General features: G+C 39.1%; 1 protein-coding gene across 3 annotated transcripts in view; it reads right to left on the minus strand.

The window, feature by feature from the left end:
- Nucleotides 1-22,151, minus strand: part of TRIO (trio Rho guanine nucleotide exchange factor) — a 242,519-nt gene that overhangs the window by 92,161 nt on the left and 128,207 nt on the right. For all 3 annotated transcript variants that reach the window (XM_015617789.3, XM_015617791.2, XM_015617790.2), the window contains exons 15-21: nucleotides 21,500-21,666; nucleotides 13,987-14,106; nucleotides 12,389-12,580; nucleotides 11,787-11,936; nucleotides 10,217-10,331; nucleotides 5,473-5,588; nucleotides 2,026-2,148 (exon numbers count right to left, since the gene is read on the minus strand). In XM_015617789.3, the coding sequence (XP_015473275.1) occupies nucleotides 2,026-2,148; nucleotides 5,473-5,588; nucleotides 10,217-10,331; nucleotides 11,787-11,936; nucleotides 12,389-12,580; nucleotides 13,987-14,106; nucleotides 21,500-21,666 (983 nt within the window). The remainder of the gene's footprint in view (nucleotides 1-2,025; nucleotides 2,149-5,472; nucleotides 5,589-10,216; nucleotides 10,332-11,786; nucleotides 11,937-12,388; nucleotides 12,581-13,986; nucleotides 14,107-21,499; nucleotides 21,667-22,151) is intronic.

Genomic DNA, 22,151 nt, shown 5'->3' on the forward strand with positions numbered 1-22,151 from the left:
CTTTGTCCTCTTTTAATTCTTTTTGCTCCCTAATGGTCCCTCACTCAAGTATTTATTTTCAGTATGGAATTAGAAATTCCATTTTGCTACCTGTTGGAAGGCTAACATGTCCTCCCAACAGGTAGCAAAATGCCAAGGGAGTGATAAAAACAACTTCCTTTCAAAAGGGGCACCAACGTCATCTGCAGGCTGACAGAGGAAATAAAGAGCAGTGGTGCTCTACATACTGGAAGGGATCCAGCAAATCACAGTCTGGAGCAAAGCTCAGACAGAATAAAATCCAAGTTTGAACATCAAAAGTGATCTCTGTTCTTTCTGGATTTTCTTTTCTGCCCTCCCACATGTCCCAACCAACTCCATCTCCAAGTCTGTTCTGGGCTGTTCCTTCAGACAAATGAACACTTGCTTACTTTCCTGGGCTCTATTATTATTTCTATTATTATTTCTCTATGAAGGTTGGAGAGCCAGAGGGAGAAACAGGTGACAGCTTGAATGGGTGGCAAAACAAAAGAGACAGACAAGGCTACAAACTCAGGTACTTCAGTCATGCACTGGTTGTCTGCCTTTCACATGTGAAAACTGGTAAGCCTCAGGAGCGACATCTGCTCTCTAAAGGCCTCCAGAGCTGCAGAATTACAATGTACTGTCTGACTTGAAAAGGTTTACAGCAGAATTACAGAATGCTTTAATAAAGTAAATTACCTAACAAATAAAACTTTATTTTTTTTACTATCTTCTAATTAATAATAATAAGCTGAATAATAATACAGTTTGCTGTATTTTATACCCTAAATGAACATTCAGCAATCCACATTCACAAAGATATGGAAATCAAAGGCCCTGAAAGGTCTGTAGTTATTGAAAACATTTTTAAGCTACTTCACTATGATTTTGTCATGAGAAATCAATGTCACATAGGGGTCATGGAGCTCCAGTAACAATGAATATCTGCTGGTTAATCTTCTGATTTATTCTGTTCCCAGCAGAAATACAGACAGAAACCCACTGCAAATAAACAGATCTTGATGGACACATCCTTGGGGGATTTTTTGATGGGCAGGTGGAATTCAGCTGCTGTATTTTGTTTCAAATCTTACATAATACAACTTGTATTCAACTTGTTTATCAACAACCTGAACAAAGGGATAGAATGCAACCTGAGCAAGTTTGTTAATAATACAAAACGGGGGGGGGTGGGGGGGTGGGGTGGGGAATCAGCTCTGCTGCCTCAGTGGGACCTTGACAGGCTGGGGAGCTGGGCTCTGTATCCCAGGGTGAATAACCCCAAGTACCAGCACAGGTTGTTGGCTGATCTACTAAGTAAGAGCTCTGTGGAGAAGGAGCTGGGAGTCTGGGAGTCTTGGTGGATGAGCATGAGCCTGCAGTGCCCACATGGCCAGGAGGGCCAACGTATCCTGGGGTACATGAGGAAAAGTATGACCAGAATGTTGGGGGAGGTGATCCTGACCCTCTACTTGACCCTAATGAGGCCACATGTGGAGTATTGTGTTCAGTTCTGGTTTCCACAGTTCAGGAAAGACAAGGAGTTAATGGAGAGGGTCCAGCAGAGCAACACAAAGATGGTTTGGGGTCTGGAGCATCTCTCTAATGAGGAGAGACTGTGGGAGCTGGGCCAGTCTACTCTGGAGAAGAGAAGACTGAGAGGGAATCTCACCAAAATATAAAATATCTCAAAGGCAGCTGTTAGGAGGATGGTGCCAGCCTCTTCAGTGATGCCCAGTGACAGGACAAGGACTAACAGCCATAAATTACAACACAAAAAGCTCCATCTCAACATGAGGAAGAACCTCTTTGCATTGAGGGTGGCAGAGCACTGAACAGGCTGCCCAGGGATATCATGGAGGCTCCCTCTGTGAAGACATTCAAAACCCACCTGGACACATTCTTGTGAAACCTGCTCTTGGAGACCCTGCCTTGGCAGGGCGATTGGACTAACTGATCTCCAGAGGTTTAAGTATTTAAACCTCTTAAGTATTTTGTGGTAATTTTTAAAATTTATTTTACCTTTGCTGTAATCTGAAATTCTTCATGTTCTTTTAACAACTCTTGAGTGTGCTGGATACTGGAACCAGTAGAAGTATGTGTGGATAAATAAAACTCTCCATTGTCATGAATCCATTCCAGAGCCTAAATAAAGCATTAAGGAATAAAAATAAGAAAAAATAATATATTTTTGCCAATATAAAACATCTATAATCAGTATTTCACACACATGGTTTAGCCACAGGTGAATTTTACTCTATGCCACTTGTAACAATCACCTCATACCTCTACAATATCAAATAGTTCATAACTCTGAAATAATTCACTTAGTCTATGAAGTAATGCTTAGAGAATTAAAAATGATGTATGAATCTGAGCACTTCAGCGAAGTCCACTGCTTCAGGGCTACAGCAGTCTACTACTGAAAGATTCTAACTAATTGTGTTCAGTTTTGGTTATACACTCCCCAGATGAGGAAAAAGAGAAAAGAAAACAAAACCCATTTTTTTGGTGCCTCATGGGATAGCTATACTCAGAAATATACAGGTTCCAACTTGTAAAAATGTACATAAGACCACCAAATGTGTAGGCTAAACTTTCCAAGCATGTAAGATTTAACTACCACTTCACTCTTTTGTTGATATGTATTCCAGCCTCACAAGTGTGGTCTGTGCTCCTAGAAATTAAACCTGCAGCAGAGAAGGAACAGTGAGATGTCTCAGTTAAACCAATTTATGTATTAAAAAAAAACCCCAAAAACAAAGAACTGCAAACTATTGTTTCCTTTCCACATCCTGACACTTTGCTCGCTATAATGAAAAATGCTGATCCATCAAATTATCTATGCCATACCCACGTTACCTGCTGCCCTTTTAAGCATAAATTAGTGGTCGTGAGGAGTCTCTGGCTCTCAGAAAAAGAAAGAGTTATGTCCAACTGCTGCATAACAGTGAAAATCTACATGTCAACTGTTTCACAGCTCTCAATACAGGCCTCTAACAGCAGCAGGCAGAGGGACAGGAGCTTAGGAACTTCTCATTTCTGATAAAGTCAACTGCAGATGTTCAAAGAGTTTTATACAGCTTGCTTAGAACCACCTTATTACTAAATGCATGTGTATCTTCTGTATCTTCAGTAAATATAGAACACTAGACAAAATCTAACACCCTAAAAGGAAAAGTAGCAGATTGCTGGTGGGTCCTCACTCTTCCCTTAAAAGGATAAACTGGAACTGTAAGTGTTATCTATCCACACCTGTAAGAACAGGAAAAATTTTATCTCAGTGGACAAGATAAGCATTACCTTACACTGGATCAGAAATGGCACTGTCTGTATTATAATTCTATCAAGGATTTAAGCTCATCAAAACTGTGATGAAACAACACTGATACTCTTACTTCCACTTCAAATGCTTTTCCTTCTTGGTAAAAAGCCTGGAGTGAGTAGAAAGCCTTCAAAATTCAACACCAAATGTGAATGTCGAGATGCCATTTTCTTGGTCACTTAATAGTGCAGGTGCAAGCCTGATGAGATGGGCCTATACTTTAAAAAGTTGCTGATGGAAACAAATCAACAACTCTTGGACCTCTGTCAAAAAAGCAACAATTCAACCAACCAACCAACACCTCTGGCATGTGCTGTCATTCTAATGTCAATCTTTGCAAGTGAAGACTGATATGGACAGGCACAGCATGGCTACCTACCACTGATACTACCAACAATATTTAATACTTCTTGCTTTTAACTTTTTAACCTCTGCCTTTTTATAGTGGGTTTATTACACAATGCTGGAATGAATGATAAACATGAAAAGCTGCCTCTCCCCAAGTCATAGAATGGTTTGGGTTAGAAGAGAACTTAAGGATCACGTAGTTCCAACCCCCCTGCCATGAGAATGAAATGTTGTCTTTTCATAACTTGCTGGCAGCTCTACAGAGGCACAATATGACAGAAAATTTGACTTGATATTAACTCCTACAGTTTAGATCAGCTTTCATTTCACCTGAGGTATCATTACAAGAGCTGGAGAAAACAGTTTAGGCAACAGGTAAGTCCTTAAATCAGGAAAAGTCCCTTTTCAGCCCAAATCCTGAAAGGATTTGAGGATCGACCACTGTCCTTGCAAATTACTATGGTATCTTTTCCATCACAAGGGCATCAAGTTCTGAAAACACAAAGAACAGGTTCTTCCAAATTCCAAAAAGACATCTAAAGAAGAGAGAAACATTTCCATTTTTTTGGCTATGGGAAGTGACTGTGGAGTCCCATATATGGTTTGGTTCGCTTTGCTTTTTGATGACTGAACTGGTGATTGCTGAAAAATGGGATTTACAATGAAAATGCTGACAAATCTTTATCTCCAGTGTTTGACTGTTAGTTAGTAATCTCTATACAAAAACAAGTAGATCATGCGCTTGTCAGAGGTTTAAATTAAGGTTATTCAAAAGTGGGGCTGGAGGTGGGGGGAGAGGGAGCAGGGAAGGGGTGGTGGTGATGATGTTTTAAAGAAGTAACAGACTTCAAATTCACTCCAAGATATATCTTGTCTTAATTTCTTTGTGAAAGCATGAAAGGCAGACTTGTGAAATCTTTCAAGAGAGCAAACCAGACCAATAGTACTTCAACTTTTGTCTAAATTAGCTGTCAGAAAGAAATAAAAAATTAGGGTTTTGAGCCTTTATAAGAGGATCTGACTGTATTTTGCACTATGGGCATTCCACAGAATGAATTTCCACAGAACAGGAACAGATAGCTTCCTCTCTTTGTCTTATAACCAGTTAAAAAAAAAAAAAAAAAGGGTAAGAAACCATCACAGATCAATCTACTTACCACTTCTGCTTTAGCCCCCCTTACTTATTTTTAAGGCATGTGTTTTGATTAGTGAAGGAGATTTTTTTTTTGGTAGTGGTAGTTACTTAATTGTTCTTTCCAGACTAATAAACTCAACAAAATATCAAGAGGTGGATCTATCACACAGGAAACCATGAAGCCAAATACACAAAGAATTGAAAAACTGAAGTAATTCAGTTATTATTGTTTAATGAGTTATCCAACTTGTTAAATTTCTAGAACTGCCAATCAACTTAATTAGATATTTTTCCTCCAACATCTGAGAAAAATGCTGCTGCCTGTAATTTCCCCAGACAAATTAGGTGTGTGTGCGTGTGTGTAAAAGTTAACAAGCATAACAATTTGTCGAACACAAGCTTGCAGAAATTAGATTTGCCAGTACCAGATGAAGCTGGCAGAAGCAAAACATTACCTTTAAGTTACAACAGTTACAGACACACTGTCTCACCAAATTTAGTTGTTCTGTATTAAAGGGAAGGCAAAGAATTAAATTTTATCCTTCTGATGTTTTTGCCATTTGAAATATTGAAGTCAATGACAAATTTGTTAGTGTGAGAAGGCAATGTATGTCAACCCTCAATCAGACCCAAGAGGATTTTCATCCTTTGAAACCCTCACCTGTTTGGCACTTCTTTCAAACACCACATACTGTTGGCATTGATCGAGACGTCTTTTACGCATGGTCCAGTAGTGCAGCACACGGTTCTCCCTCTGGAAGAGTTCATTCAAGATATCTGAAGAAATGAAAACAGAGCTTATGACAACCAAGTTTAAAATATCACACTAAAATCAGGGAAATAAAGTACTTCACATTGTAGAATTTTTTCTGTTAGTCTTTGCTTCGCTTTTTATCTGATATTAATGAAACACAGTGTTCCTTTTTCATTATTTACAGAAGTGCTGGTTAAAGAAACTAGAGGTGCAATTAAAACTTATTACTGACACCTTTCTTCCTCTCAAATATTTTTCACAATGGGACTGACACTGCGTTTAGCAGGACTGAAAATGTAGGCTGATAAACATGGCACTTGATGGGGTTTCCTCAGAAAGAATGAGTATGCACAATGTAAACATGCTTAACATATTAAATTAATTATATTATAATTAATATATTATAATATATTATATTATCTGAAGTTAAAACCCAGAATTTTTAATATATCAATCTCCTATAAAGTATTTCAGTGATTTAATACAGATGAACAAATGTACAGAAACCCAAGTAATAAAAATAGACAATTACTAAGTTTGTAATTCTCTATTTTAAAAAAAAAAAACATCAAACCAAACAATATATAATTGAGTAAGCAGGCTTGTTAAATATGAATGTCCACTGAACCTTGGCAGAACTTCCAGGTAATCAAATAATTAACTCCAGAGTTTGTTATTCCTGAGTATCAGAAAACTCACATCCAAATCCCATATGTCCAACCTTTTAAATTCCTCCTAGCAAAGACCTTGTACTTACAATATGCAGAAGACCTTATCTGAACTCTGCTTCTTTAATGCTTATGGTTTTTCCATCAAAGACATTCCAGCAGTTTCCTGTGAAGCTTACTTTACCCACTGCTGCCTCCAGAGCAGCAGCCCTACTTGACTTTGTAGCTACTGCAAACCTAGAGGGTAAGCTGAGCATGGGGAATGGGGATACTCAGTGTGATTCTGTTGGAATTGCAAAGAGCCAAGAGGGAGGTCTTGCTTACTTGCTTTTCTACTTATACCCAGAGCTGGCTATTTTCCATAATCCAGAGCTACGAGTGGAGGCTATCAGGTGCTAGGTGTCTTAAGGTCTCTGCATTCTGCTCTCCCACTGTGCAGGTCCACCATGCTTTACATTCCAAAAGCTAACAACTCCAAGAAACAGTTTTGAACAGCGAAGTTCAAATAACAGCAAGCCTGAGGGGAAATGCATCTTTGTCTACCTCATCAGAGATCTGGGACCAAACACAACCACTTGTCACAGCCTCCCTGAGGATTATAAAACCTGTCTGCATCACTGCCAACATCCTCCTGTTTAGAAGCACCGTGTTCCCATTTGCCACAGGGTGTTGAGATCACCCAGAATTTTCTTTTTTGGTTGGAATGTGGTCACTGTGGCCAAGGTTTTATTTTTGCTGGTCAGGCTCCCCTCAAATACGCCTCAGCTGATCTGTCATTTAGCCAAGCTATGAGCTGATCTGCTGTGAGCCTCTCCTGTTTCCTCAGTTTTATTTCTGCCTTATGTCACCTCCAAAACCCTTGCTCCGTGTATATGCCAGATTTTGGGAGGCAGGGAAATGGAGTGGGTGGGACATAATTATCATTGTACAATGCAACACACCCAACTGGACACACCATATAAAAAGAGACATCTTGATAGTGATGCAAGCAAAGTAGTTCTGACAAAGAGCAATCGAGGTGAATTTAGCATATTGGAACAGCATTTGTTCTGTCAGGACATGATACAGATGGCGAGGCAGTGAGAGATATTTGGCTGGGCACTGTTAACTGTTATTGCCATTAATTTCTTGGACAGACAAAGAGGAGAAAAAATATTTTATATACTACTCTCAGGAAGTTATAGAACATCAATATTTATTGATAGGTTTTGAAAAGCATCTCTGTGTCTCAAGCCACATGAACTACAGTCCCTCTTGTTGTCATTTACTTTGATTCCAACATTTGCTAGGATTGTCTCCTAAACTTTCAAACTTCTGCTCCAGGGTCAAAGAGTTCTCAGCTTTCTCTATGCATCCTGGTTCCTTCTCTCAACCTATCTAAAAATCAAAGCACCATTAGACGAGTTCTTGAGCCATGCTCAGTTGCAGCCTGCACAGCAGAGACGGGTAACACAGATGCACACAGACTAAGCAGCCAAAACCAAGATGAAGATGCTCTCATTTCTGAGCTTACAGGAACTGTCACCAACTCAATCCACTCACAGTTTTAGGCCACAAGTCCTTCCTAAATGACACAGTATTTGAGTACCCTTAACTGCATATAAAAGAAATTATTTACACTGGTATGCAGGGACATAAGGACACCTCTCTGAATTCAGTACCACTGTAATTCCTGTTCCCCATGAAGCACGTGCTTAGCTAAACTTTGCCTAGATTAAGACATCACTTTTCCATATAACTTAATCTGCATCTAGGAATAAGGATCAAGTATGCCATTGAATGAGGTTTTTGAAAAATGTTCAGCAGCTCTGCAGAAACTCAAGGGTTACTCCAGTTTTTAAGGCATTAATTTATAAACTATATACTGATTGCAATCTGCCAGTTTCAAGCATACATCTGATTTGTAATCCTCTATTAGAACATACGTAATCTCTCTTTCACTAAAATAAACACTCAATTTTTTTTTCAATTTAGAAAAGAGGTGAAAGGAAATCCTTTTTTTCTTGACATGTATATTTGAACTGGAAGAACAGAGTGATGACCTTTTTCATCATTTGGTCAGCTACCACCATACCACTAAGACCTAACAGGAAGGAGGCCCCACTAATTCTATCTTAACTCATGTTTAATTCTCAGAAGCATATATTACATGGTTTATGGGGGGGGAAAATATTATAGCAACAGCTTATTTTTTTCTACTTGATTTTTGCTGGTTTTTTATTGCTTTTTAAACATGTATCACTCATCCAGAATTTTAGATGTACACAGAATATGTGTAACGCTATGGTTTTGACATGGAATGATTATTCTTAAGGACATTAGTAGAGATCTTTCTATTCTTTCCTCATATGATCACATTTACCCTTCTGAGAATGACAGTTCCTATACAGATTTCAAAGCTGAATTTTAAAATATTTTGTCTAATACTCAGTAAGTGTGGTAGCTACAACTTCCTGCTTGCTTCTGTTTTCTTTGTCTCTTACTGAAAGAAGAGCTAAGCGACAAATGTCAGCTTCAGTTACTGATAGTGCTGGCATTTGTGTTGAGATTTTGTTTTTTATAGTTCTATAAATGTTGGGGACAAAGGAAAAACAACCCTTTGTCGTAGCTCTAAACACCCAAAGTTTCAGCCGCCACAATCCAATTATTTCCTTAAGGGTGGAAATATGGCAAAGATCCTACTCTCTTTCCAGCATAGAAAGTTTAATACAGGAATATATTCAACTTGAGTACCGTCAGACTTTGACTTGAGTACTGTCAGTAAATTTACTGGGTAAATTTAATATGAACTGTTTTCCCCTTGTAGTTAAAGTGAAGCAGTGAACATGTCCTTTTCTAACATAGTCATCAAGTAAATTAGAGCAGAAGTGACCTCTGGAGGCCATCTGTCTCAATCTCCTCTTCCAAACAGGACTAACTTCAAATTTTTTCAGGGGATTGTTCAACTAAGTTTTAAAAATTCTTAGGGGTACAGATCCTACTACCTCTCTGGGCTATCTGCTCTAATCCATCTTGCTGTAACACTTTGTCTCATTCAGAATTTTCCTTGCTGCAACTTTTTCTCTGGATTTATTGCCATGTTCCTCTTGAGTCTGGCTACATCATATGCATAACTCCCCTTTGGTTAGGTGCAAACAGCATTTAATAGGAAATTAGACTTCTCTGGTTCTGAAACTGGCATGGCCAGAGTGTTCACTCACAGCTTCAAAATACACAGAGTGGAATATGACTGACAATTAAATTATTAAAATGCAATATTTACTTCTGAGTCTCTCTGATCTCTGTTCTGCTATCACACCTATCAGTTATGCATACCCTATTAATTTTTGCACTTTTGTCCCTCAAAGGCCGACAGGTCTCTCTGTCTCTATTTTCTAGAGTGCTTATTACACCTTAAAGCTGTATTACGTATTATGAATCTTAGCAAAAGCCAAGCCTCATGTAGTAGCTCTTTCCAGCTTCACCTCAGCTACCACCTGTCTACACATCCAGTTTAAATATGATATAAGTTACCCCATACTTCATGAAGTTCCTCAACACTGATTCAAACTATCTGAAGAGCAAAAGCGCATCACACAAGCAATAATCTCCTATCACTCTAGCACTCCCAGGGAACTTGCGGAATGTATGACACCAACACACTGGACAAGCTTACACTGATCAGCTCCCATTTGGCTTCAGACCAAACATTATCATGTGGAAGTTTACTACCTCATTATCCCAGTAAAAAGCAGCACATTTGAGTCTCAAATAGAAAAAAGATTAGGTATAAGTAGCAGATAAAAGAGTTCCAAGCAACTTCATTTGGGCAGAAGAGACTTTGAAGATTGTCAGCTCCTTCAAAGTGTGTACGTAATTTGTTTCCTGTCAAGCCTGACAGAATTCTTTCCACTTGGGCAGGCTTCACTACCCCATCACCACACATACCACAGCACATGATGACCACATTCTTGTGAGAAGAAAGAGAACAAGAAGCCCCTTACTTTTCACTTGTTGTTCAGGTGCTTTGATGTGTGTCACCATCCCTGGCATGTTGACACTGTTCCTGTGCAGGTATTTCAGGAAGACATCAGCATTCCTCCGAGCCAGTGTGCAGGCCTAGAGAGTAAGAGGTACAACTTTATTTGAAGATGCACAAATACACATGCAAAAGAGATTAAAGATCTTCCTAACTCCCTTTTTGTACATTTGTCACCCTCTTCAGTTTTGGAAAGCATTGCATGGTAAATCTTCCTACTAAGTATGCCAAGCGAACCCAACTATTAAAACAGATATTCTGCCAAACAGCAGTTACACCTTACCCAGAAGAGAAAATACAAACAGATAAACAACCCCAAATAAAATGCTATTCCTCTTTTCTGAAGAGCCTGAAAAGCAATTACCAGCTCTAGGACCTTCAGCATGTCTCAGAGCTCACAGAGAAGTTTGTTTAGTGTATGTGTTGAAGTTGCTTACTGCATAAACAGCGCACATGCTTATGTACCCACCTGCATATTCCACAGCATTCATTAGTACTTCAAAGAAAAAGTGAATGCTCTGCTGAAACCAAAAGCACTAAAATAGTAACACCTGCTCTTAAAATATTAAGGCAAGGCCTTAAGAGCTTTCAGTCCTTGCCACTATATTACAAAAACTCAGCTCAGCTGTTGTCTTCATCTTAACACACATCAAATATTACACACAGGCTGGCTGCTTCATTTTTAACATGCAAATTATGGAATGCTACTTTAAAAGGTTAGCTAAAGGTGGAATGGTTTGATACAGTAACAAAGACACTAAGTAATTTCTCACACCATTTTAAATCAAAGATTAGTAATTCATGCCAGCTGCAGAAGGATCTATTATGCTGTATATTTTGAGTTCTGTTAACGTGTTCTTGAGTGTCATAATCTGTTAATGAGAATAAAAAGGTTTTTAACAAAAAAGTTTTATTCTTTTAGTAGTCTTTCATGGTGATGCTGGAAAATGCCTTTGGTAAGAGAGTTAGTTACACTGCCTTGCAAGCATATGCTACACATTTAATTCAGTACGATCAATAACCTTCTTCACTAGGACATCAGTTGGAACAAAGATCTCATTTATCTGAAGACTATTGCACAAAACCCAACTACTCCCAGATGCTTGTCTAGCAATTCCTCATTCTGTACTCCTCTGTAGTCCCAGTACATCCGAGAGCTGCTCTGATGCACAGGCAGCAATGGCACTGTATGACTTTCACTTCTCTTCCAAAGCAGCAGCCTTTAAGCATTCTTTAGCATGACAGTCGCTCAAAGCAGTGACTTCCAATTCCTCTTCAGTCACACTGGGAGATCTGACATCTACTGAAGTTGAACAGGAAATGTATTTATAAAACTGGCTACAATTTTATGCACTCGACAGTATTCTCTTAATCACTGTCAGAAGCAGTTAACATGCCACTTCCTACATCTTTGCAGTTGGGGACATAGCTGTAGCTCGGAACGGGCACTGTTGTTTTCCACAGCCACGTCAGCACTGTAAGAGCTGTTTGCCTGCATGCTTCCCAAGGAGGCCACAAAAAATCCTCAACCTTACCTTTAGAAACGCTTCCTTCTGCTCCAGGTGTTTGCTTATCATGGGAGTAACATGATCTGTTTCAGAGTTGGGACCCAGTTTGTCTGCTCCCCCACACCAATCTTCTTCTCGCTTATATTCTTGCTCCAGGCTTTCCAGCACGCTGCACACCTTTCAGGAAAAAGGAGACCAACTTAGTAAGGCAAAAAAATCAAAATTCAGGCCTCAAAAAAAGAAAACCAATCTACCCCTTATATATACCCTCTAGCTTCTGACACGCTTTGACTAGGACTTCAGGCTGTAGGTTTGCAAGCAATGGCTTGCTTACATGTAATTGCCCAGATGCTGTCCCTAAAATCTTTCTTTGTCTCTGTGACTTCATAGTTCTGGATGGGCTTAATTAATGACTGCAGAGGAAGCAATCTCGCCAACTTCCCCCCAAACTTTTCTGTGGATAAGCAGATTAAGCTGATTTTTCTCTCACTCCCACATGAAAAACAGAACTAGCCATAAAATGAGTAAATAAAACCAAACCTCATCAACCATTTTTTCAAGTAATGCTGTCCTATGTCACACTGAGGAATTAACCAAGGCAGACCACAGATCATGCATCATTTCTGTACCTGTTCAGAAGTTTTATAGAAGGCAACAGAGGCATTCACAAGCTTGAGACGGTCCTCCATCTTCAGCATCAGCTGCTGCCAGTGGGAAGCGACCTTCTCTGCACATTCCCGGATCATATCCATATCGTAGTGATTAGCCTGCAGCATTGCCTCTGCCTTCTGCTGAACCTGCAGGGCACTTTGATGTGTTTTCTGACAAGAGGTGAAAAGTCAGGAGGTCAGTGGAGCACTTCAGTTCATTTCTTTGGAGAACTCAGAGGCTCACATTTCCACTATGTCAATGACACTTCTATACATGCACAAACACCCGTTAACTAAAAATGACTGTCTGATACTAGTTACCGTATGACTTCTCTATGCAAATACAAAGGAAATAAATCCTGTGGAGATTTATCATCAAATCAACACTAAATACCAATACTTAACAAATAGTAACTGTCTAGCCTTAAGCCATGTGTGATGTATCTATGCTGCATTTCATGTTGTTGTAATTATGAATTTCAGTTTGATTTTCTTCACGGTGAGAAAAAAGATGACAAAAATGTATATTATTTTGGCTATCTTTACAGCTTTAACTTCAGTCTTTTGCACAACAGTAGTGAGCAAAGAAAGGTGCAGGCATGCAGACCAATAAAAAAGACAACTGTATTGACTGTAAGCAATTTTTTAAACTGTATTTCTCTGTGAAGAGAAATTGCCTAAAACCAAGTAGCATAAAAATTAATATGGAGTTAAATACTACTAAGTATTATTATATTGAAGTAAAGAATGGCCTAGGAAACACAGATTTTTAAGGTTCCTCATAATTTATTCTTAAATTGAGAAACACCTAGAGGTTTCATGATTTTCATACTTCAGAGTTATCAAAGCTTCAAAATGAGGGTGCATATAGTGCAAATTGTATATTAAAAAAAAATAAAATTAAAAAATCAAGGGAGCAGGGAAGCATAAAACTCTTCCAAACAGGAAATGAACATTAAAGAGTTACTGCAAGGCAGAGTGCTTCTGAAAATAGTCTACCCAAACAATAATAATATTGCTAATATTATCACTAAGTTACTCAGTAGTGCATGTGTACCTAAACCTAAACCACTACAGCATGTAAATGCACTTCAATCAATCTTAAGATTCCTGCCTATTTTTTTGCAGCAATATGAACAATCTGGTAAGTGTAGTTTGAAGCCATAGCATGGGGACTGACACACCACCATAAACAAAAATGGAAACATTAAAAGATGACTTCAGAATACATAAATCTTCTGCTTTCTGGCCCATCAATTCTTAATTTTTTCTACATTTGGCATTACAGATTATGTTCTAGGAAAGGAATAACAAACGAAAACACTATTTTCAAGAAAATTGCTGTGAACAACTATCACTTCACAAAGATGCAAAAAGGCACTGAGAAGATGTTCACCAGGAACTGCATCTTCAAAATAAATAAAAACAAAAATCACCTTCTCAGTAAGTGTATGTCGTCTCTTTGCCCTGTGTTCAACATCCTTTCCTAAACTGAAAATACTGTAGCATGGATCCAAGAGTGCTAGTTACAGAGAACTATAAATACAAGGCTATGGTCACTAAAATGGTGCGTTTACCTCTATTGCATGTTGAAACTGCTCATGCTCCCTCTGTAACTGTTCTGCCTCCTGCAAAGAGCTAGCAGTGATAAGCCCAGCATTTAACATTGACTCTCCATTTCTGATCCAGCCCAAAACCTGTAACAGAAGAGAAAACCATGAAATACACAATTCCACTGCCAACCCGCAAAAAAGCACCACTGTAAGGGCAAAAACACTTAGGGTCACATCAGCACCGGAATCAATAATTAAATATTTTGTTAATTACATACTACAGTGAATTCTATATTGAGTAAGCACAGTAAATGTCATTCACTACAATTTCACTGAGCTAACAATTCACAACTTGCAGTCAACTACATGCTTGTGGCTTCAGTTCATACTCTGAAAAAGGTTGTGCTTCTGAATACTGTTTCTATCACCTGAAAAGCTGGGAAAAGTTACAAGCAATAGTTGCCTAAAAGCCAGTGTCAGTAATGCAAATTGAGAATATATATTTTAGTAAAAAGTATGCATATAATTTTGAACAGTAATGTTGAAAACAATATGATCATTAAGTAACCTTCTAACTGCTTAAAGATTTTCATTTTTCAGAATGCGCCTTCTTTGACTTTTGTCCAGTGAAACTGGAAGAATCCATGGCTGGGCAGAAACCTCAGGAGGCCACCTTACACGTTCCTTATCAACAGCAAGAAACATGCAACTTTTTAGACCCCTCCCAAAAAAAAGAATTAAAAAGGGACACTTTCTCCCACTTCACATTAACTTTGTTTTTCCCTCTCCTCTCTCCATCAGGAACATTATCTGATTTCCTCCCTTAGACACTTCTTAGCTGGTTGACCACAGTCTCTTCAATCTCTTCCACATGAAGTCAGTCACCTTATTTTTCTAGAACGCTGCTCTTTTATGAGCTTACTCCAGTTGATAACCATGACTCAGTCATAATTTTTCAAATACTAAGTAAAATGGGACATAATTCAGGTTATTCACTGTGATCTGTACAACTCTTCTATGGAACTGTTGCCCAGCCAGTAATTACCCCTGTATTTATTCAGCTGATTATTCTTTCCAGTACATCATGCTCTGTATTTTTTCACTATTAAAATCCACATCCTTCTTAACGCAAAATTCTCCCATACATCAAGATAATTCTGAACTGTAATCCAGCATCTTCTGATGAACTCAAACCCCTTTTTTCCAGTTTCTGCTTTTCCAGTTTTCTGCTTTTAACTTCAAATTTAATACTATCATTTCTAATATGTATATTTACTTACTGAGAACATGGACTAGTAGTATCCAAATACAGACAATTTTTTTCCCATTTTAAAACTGTCTTCCAACCCACTGAGTCTCTTAATAACTTTTGTTACTGAGTATGTTTTTTCAGCAAGTTATCATTCCTGGTAATGTAATCTCATATGACATTCTCATACTAAGTTAAGACCAGACAGACTGAGCTACACTCTTTTAAAAAAGCTTTGATACTGCTTTTCCACCCCTCCCAGAAGAGGTGTTACCTTGTCAGGAAACAAAACAAACAAAAAAACAAACAAAAAAACCAAAAGTAAAAGAAAAAAGAGGGTTTAATCAATGGAAAGCTATGATTAATTAACCCGTGTTAGCCTTTTCTCCTTTTGTCACTGTTTAAGTTTAATGATCTATTTATTTCAATGTATTTCCTGGGAACTGTGTTAAACTATCTGTCCTATAATCCTCCTTTAGCTAGTCCTATCTCACTTTTGTGAAATAGATGTTGAGTTTCAGGCCTCCACAATCTCATCCAGTCTCCTGATGTTTGAAAACAATAAGCACTAATGTCTATGACATTATTTCAGGCAGTTTTCTAGGTATTCCAGAGCAAATTTATTTAGGCCCAGCTGTTTTGAACTTCACCAGTTTTTCTAACTTTTTCCTACTAATTGATTTTAGACCTTTAACCACTGCTAATAAATATCAAATCAGTTAGCTCTTAACACTTAAATATTCTCATCTAGTGATCCACACATGACACTACCAATTAAAACATTAAAGCACTAAGTAATCAGGATCATATGACTGTACTTGCAGACTGGAAACATGGGAAGAATCCAAGAAAATAACCTATTTAAACACAATTCCTCAAAAACTGAAAGGCACGTGTGGATCTTCATCCAAAGTACACTCTAACATGTCTGGCAACTTGAAGCAACTGAGGTCTAGCCATCCTGACACAAAATCCATTCCCTCAAATCTGCACTACAACCTCACCCTCCGACTTACCCAGATTGTGACATTATTGCATTATTAATGCCGTTTTTACCATGTCTGTCTGCACAATGAATAACTAACAAGTTTTTTCCACTCTGATAGCATGTATTTGAATTCTCCTATATAAATTCTGGAGGTCTGTAGAAAAGGATAAGTCTACAAAGCAGAAGGGAGGGTATGCCAGACATGTAACTGGGTGCACATTCTGGTCCTCTGGGGAGAAAGCACTGGGTCAGGTGCAGCCCTGAAAGCAAGGGGAAGGTGGCTCTAGCTTTGGAACAACCTCTCCTACTGCTAAGGTGACACCTGCAGATCACAGCCTGGGGGCACACAAAAGGGATCATGAAAGAAGCTGGGTGCTCCTAAATTACCAAGGCACCTGGGGATTTTTAACACTCAATGGAGAAAGCCTGGGTAAGCCTCAGGAGCAAAAAAAAAGGGCAGCTTCTGAGGGAAGCAGATGGGTCCAGCAGACTGTAGATAGAAACTATACACGGACAAATAAATTGTCTGCAAGAACACAGAGGCAAGTGATTTTTTTTTTTTTTTTTTAGTTCTTTCTTTATTTTAATTTTGTCTTATGAAACTTATTTTAGGTTCCTTCTCTACCTTAAAAAGAAATTCTTCCAGGTACAGTGTAACAAAACACACCTTTTTAGGGTTCTTATACATCTAGCCTTCTTCATAGAAATTAATGAAAGAGAATGCTTAAGCAGCCCCAACTGAAAGCTCCTCTTGACTTGGCATCCCATTATTTACAGCAGTGACAGCTAGAACAGAACATGCCATTTCAAACACAAAGACTTGCCCTCTTGCTTGGTGGTGCAGATTCAGGGTGCAAGTGAACAAGCTGGTGAAATTCACAGAGGGAAATCTGCCAGCAATACTCTCCCCTTCCCTCTGCTCTGACTCAAGGGAAAATATAAGCATTAGGAAATAGGGAGCCTGTTCTCCTTCCTGGGGTGCTGCCTTCAGGGTTTGTTGGCATGTTTATGTTCTCACCACCTTCCTGTCTGAGTGGATTCTTTACCCTCAAAGCCTTGAACAGGCTAGAAAAGAATCAGGAGAGCATCAGCAAAGGTGTGGGAATGAGACAGAGTTTGGATCACTTGGGACACTTGAAAAGGTCAGATAGGTAGATCTGTAGATAAATGCTTGATTTAGGATTAGTTTCTTGGACAGATTTTTGACTGTAGCTAAACATGATCACAAGACAACCTGCTTCAGTTTGCTGTCTTAGCTATGCTTTCACATCCATATGGCACTACATGGAGTGCCAGGATACTCTTCCCGAGTAGTATTTTGGAATAGACAGAGCTCAAGCACCGAGCTAAAAAGATCTGCCAGTGGAAACACAAAGCAGCTCAAGGTACTCCTGAGGGCTGAAGTATCTGTACACCATTGTATATACATGAATAAATAGTTATATATCCAAGAACATATACCATGATCAGAACAGCAGAAAATATTGCCCTGAAAAGGTATAATGAGCATACTGAAACCAACTGGATTGGCTTTGGAACTTAAACACAGTAAAGCATTCATTCTACAAAGTGAGTATGTGGGAGCAATTGTGGCAATAAGTAATCCAACAGCTGTATGTTAGGTGATTAATAAAGAAGGTTTGTCTGGCAAATATACAGCTGGAGTTCTGGATGAGACAGACATTCTCATAATTGCTCTGCCTCCACCTACTCATATGTCCCTGCCCTGTAAAAAAGTTTCCATGTTGTTTTCCCCACATACAGCTGTCCCCCTTTATTTCAGTCAGCATTTTCTTCCCCCTGTCTTCCATGGGTTTTCTGCACTGTAATTTTCTATTTGGTTTTGCCCTTTCTACATCTATTACGCACCAAGCTGACAAGCAAATTCTTTGCAAGTTTTCTTTAAACACCTCTGTCTTCTGGCTCTTCTGCTTCCTCCTAGTCCTGAGGCTTGATATACAAAACTTCAATGACACAAAGCAGAACTGGCACAATAGTTAAGGAAGAAGCAATACTGAATGTTTTTGTCTACTCTCTGTGCTTATTTGATAAAAAAAAATCACTAAGCACTAAGTTTCACTACCTAGTATGGAAGAGAATCTCTGCAAGTATTTGCCTAAATTCCTGCAATGTTCCAGTCTAACCTCGTCACATGAATACAAGCTAGATATTTTTATGTATTTTATATAAATACGTGTGTGTGTGTGTGTGTGTGTGTGTGTGTGTGCATGAGTGTGTGTGAAAATACAAGAGCAGTAATGTTGCTTTGGCAGAAAGAATTTAAATGGAAATACTGTTAGAATTCTTGCTATGGAGATGGTAGCCATCTTCATAATAAATATGATTACACCCAGTTCATCAACAATAAATCTAACCAAAAATCTCAATAACTGAACAGGAAAACCGTATGTTCACTGCTTCAGGCAACAAAACACAAACAAAACAGACTGAAGAGGAGGTTTTCCACTTCATTTTACTCTCAGGTAAAGCACCTGCTGTAACCTGCTGACCTATGAAGTTTTTCTCAGTGCAGAAAAGACAGGAGAAGATCAGGCTTCCTAAATCAAGCTTAATAAAAATCAAAATAAATCAGATGTGGTTTTCTGAAAAGGCAACTGAAATCACAAAACTAAGAGTTACTAGCCACAAAGCATTCCAAAGGGCTCAAAAGAAATCCTATGAGACAATGTATTAACATTCAGATTGAGTTACATTCGATTTTCAGGCCTCAGGCTGGGCAAATATTGCAGGCGAATCTGTACAATAAAATCTGGAAAAGTAATACATTTCTGTCAGCTACATGTTCATGTATGATTGTCTGAAGGTTCACACATATTATGGCACTTAATTCAACATAAAATCTCACTTGTGTTCTAGAAATACAAAATAGAATACGCTTTTTTCTTCCAAATCCCAGTCTACCAAGAAAAGACAGTTGGCTGTGTTAGTGTACTACCTATACCTTTAATATAAGATAAACTTTTCCAGTACTTTCTCAAGAACATAAATTTTAGCTTCAGTTTTAGTCAGGGCTAGCACTGGTTTGAAACAAGTCAGAAATTTCTAACAGAATGATCTACATACAAATCACATACGAAGAGCAATAGGGGTATTCCCATAAAATCCATGATGTTCATCATATGCCTGTTTCTGCCAAAATACAGAGCATTTGTTTCAGACACAGGTTTTGTGTCTTTCTTGTAACATTTAACTTGCATACAAACAAAGCTAGTTGACCAAAGCACTCACTTTATTGTGGGACCACGCAGTATAATAACTATTTAGTGTCTCTTTGAAATATTACCAAAGTGCTATATTCTATTCTTTTACTGAATACTATTTCAGCATCATGGAAACTATCATTTTTTTTTTTTTTTTACTAACCCATCCCACCCAAACCTACTGACGTGCCATAAAGGGATGAGAGTGCCTCAGCCGGCATTATTTCTTTTAATTTTTTCCTTCCTATGCAGATGTGCACTTTTTTCCTTCATTCTTTTTCAATGCAACTGAGTACAGAAACTATCCTGATCTGCAACAACTTTATCTCACGTGAAAGGAGGAATTTGCAACTTGCACTTACCAAGATGAGGCAGACAGAGCACAGTTCAGAAGAGTATGCAAAGCCTTGAAATAGCACGTCAGGTATTTGATTGATACCTACATTGCACTGACAGCAGACAACTATCAGGTTTTTGCATTCCTTTAATTCAAAGACCACACAGAAACTTTGCATCTATTACTGTAGAGCAACCAAGCACTGCCTGAAAATACTTTGGGAACTATCTATTCATGTCTCCTAGTCCTAGCTGGAGCCCTTTCATTTGGGAGTTGTCACTTAGTCTCATTATTGCACACAATAATACAACAGACTATAGCAGACTTCCATGGGCTGCCAACTGTGAGCAAGATCAAAAAACTCTTACCTTTTCTAGTGTCATGTTTCTTTTGTAAACTTTTACCTACTTCAGTGCATTTTCCCACATCTCAAATTCACCAAAGGTTTAGGTGTTTACCAGCTAAAGACCTCAAAACCAGCTCCTTTACCGCCAGGAGAAGTAAAACTTTGTTTTTCTTCTCGAGGAAAATAAACTACATTGATATTATGTTATCACTATTTGTAGATGTTTCAAACAATAGACCCAGAAGTATTAGGTCAGTGTGCAGGGACTATGACTGAGCATTGCTGTCCATCACCATACAGACGGTAAAAGCATGAGTTTAACATTAGTTCAAATCACTCTACACTTCAAATACTTGACTTGCATCTACAGAATATCAGAATCATTTTGGTTGGAAAAAACCTCTACAACCATCTAGTCCAACTGTTAACCCAGCACGGCCAAGCCCACCACTAAAGCATGTGTCTCAGTGTCTCATCTACATGTCTTCTAGACATCTTCAGGGATGGTGCCTCCATCAATCCTGTTACAGCGCTTAAAAACCCATTCAGTGAAGAAATTTTTCCTAATATCTAATCTAAACCTCCTCTGAAATAACTTCAAGATTTTCCCTCTTGTCCTATCACTTGTTACCCGGGTAAAGAATCCAAGCCCTTCTTTAATATACCCTCTATCAGGTAGTTGTAGATTGTGATACAGTCCCCCCTGAAACTCCTTTATTCCAGACTAAATATCCCAAGCTTTCCCAGCTGCTGCCATGGGACTTGTGCTCTAGATCCATGCAGCAGTATCAACTGGTGTTGTGAAGTGCCTCAGGGAGGCCAAGAGTTAGTTTCAGATAAGCATTGCTAAAGGAGAGGCACGGCTGTAAGCCATGTGTGTGAATTTTGACCCCCTGTGTTGGGGGATGGGCAGTGTGAGCCCTGGGTGAAGTTACCACACCCCAAACCCCTTATGAAGGGCAGCCCAGGACCTCTGATTTGGTTTGAGTCTTTGGGGGTTTCTCCCTTGCTGTGTTTCTAGTGGTCCCTGACCCTGAACTCCACCCTCAAGAGTTCTGTCCCTCAAAAACCCCTGCTGTGCCTCTGTTCGGAGCTCTCTGTTCTGGACCTGAGTTTGTTCCCATGCTGAATAAATAGTTTCATGAACTGGGAGCCCGTCTCGTTGGTGTTACATGCTGGTCCCCAGAACCCTGCGGCTTCTCTGGATGTGATCCTGAGGTTGCGGACTACAACAGACTGGTGATGCAAGTTAAAAAAATGCACTTAATGTTAACAGAGGATGAAGTTTCTCAGGTGATCAAAGTCCTCCCCTTCTCCCAATGAAAGACTTTATGCAGCAGGGAGTCGTTTCCTGAGAGTGTTTTTGGGAGCAGAGCTCTCTTTTGTGGGGCTGTACCTGCTTGACCTCCGCCTGCAGGTGCCGCAGCTGCACGCACTGCTCCAGGTGCTTGCGGTGCTGCTCCGCCGCCACGTCCAGCTCCTGCTGCTTCTCATGCAGGAACTCCAGCAGGTCCTGCACACGGGTGGCCATGTCCACGTCTCTGTCGCAAAGCAGCTCCACACCTGCAGTCGGGATGGCTGGTTAGGAATGACTCACAAAGCTTCCAAAGACAAACAGCCCGTTTCCACTGTTTTACACTCAATTTCCTAGCTCCTTCTCCAACCTAATCCTTGGAGCATTTGCTTACACGAGTATAAGTGTTTGCACTCCTAAGAAGTGCAAAATGGGTTTTTGCTAAACGTCTAATACTTACCCTATGCAACCATATACAGTGAAAAATATAAAATGAAGGAGCATAAAGAACAAAAAAGAAAGACATTACTTGAAAGCTGAAAACCTTTGCTTGACTGCATTGATCTGACTACCTCTAAAACTAATGTTCCCTTACTTACTCTAATTTTACTGTCTTCCTGAGTGAAATCCCTTTCTTTAAAAATTAAACACCTTCAGGTGTTGCCAACTCTGATGGCATTATGTGCTGTAGTACCAGTATTTTCTTTCTCTGTGAACATCACAGAGACATTTGTGTATAAAGGAGTCCATGTGT

Source organism: Parus major, chromosome 2 (assembly GCF_001522545.3).
Source record: "Parus major isolate Abel chromosome 2, Parus_major1.1, whole genome shotgun sequence".
Classification (NCBI taxonomy): domain Eukaryota; kingdom Metazoa; phylum Chordata; class Aves; order Passeriformes; family Paridae; genus Parus; species Parus major.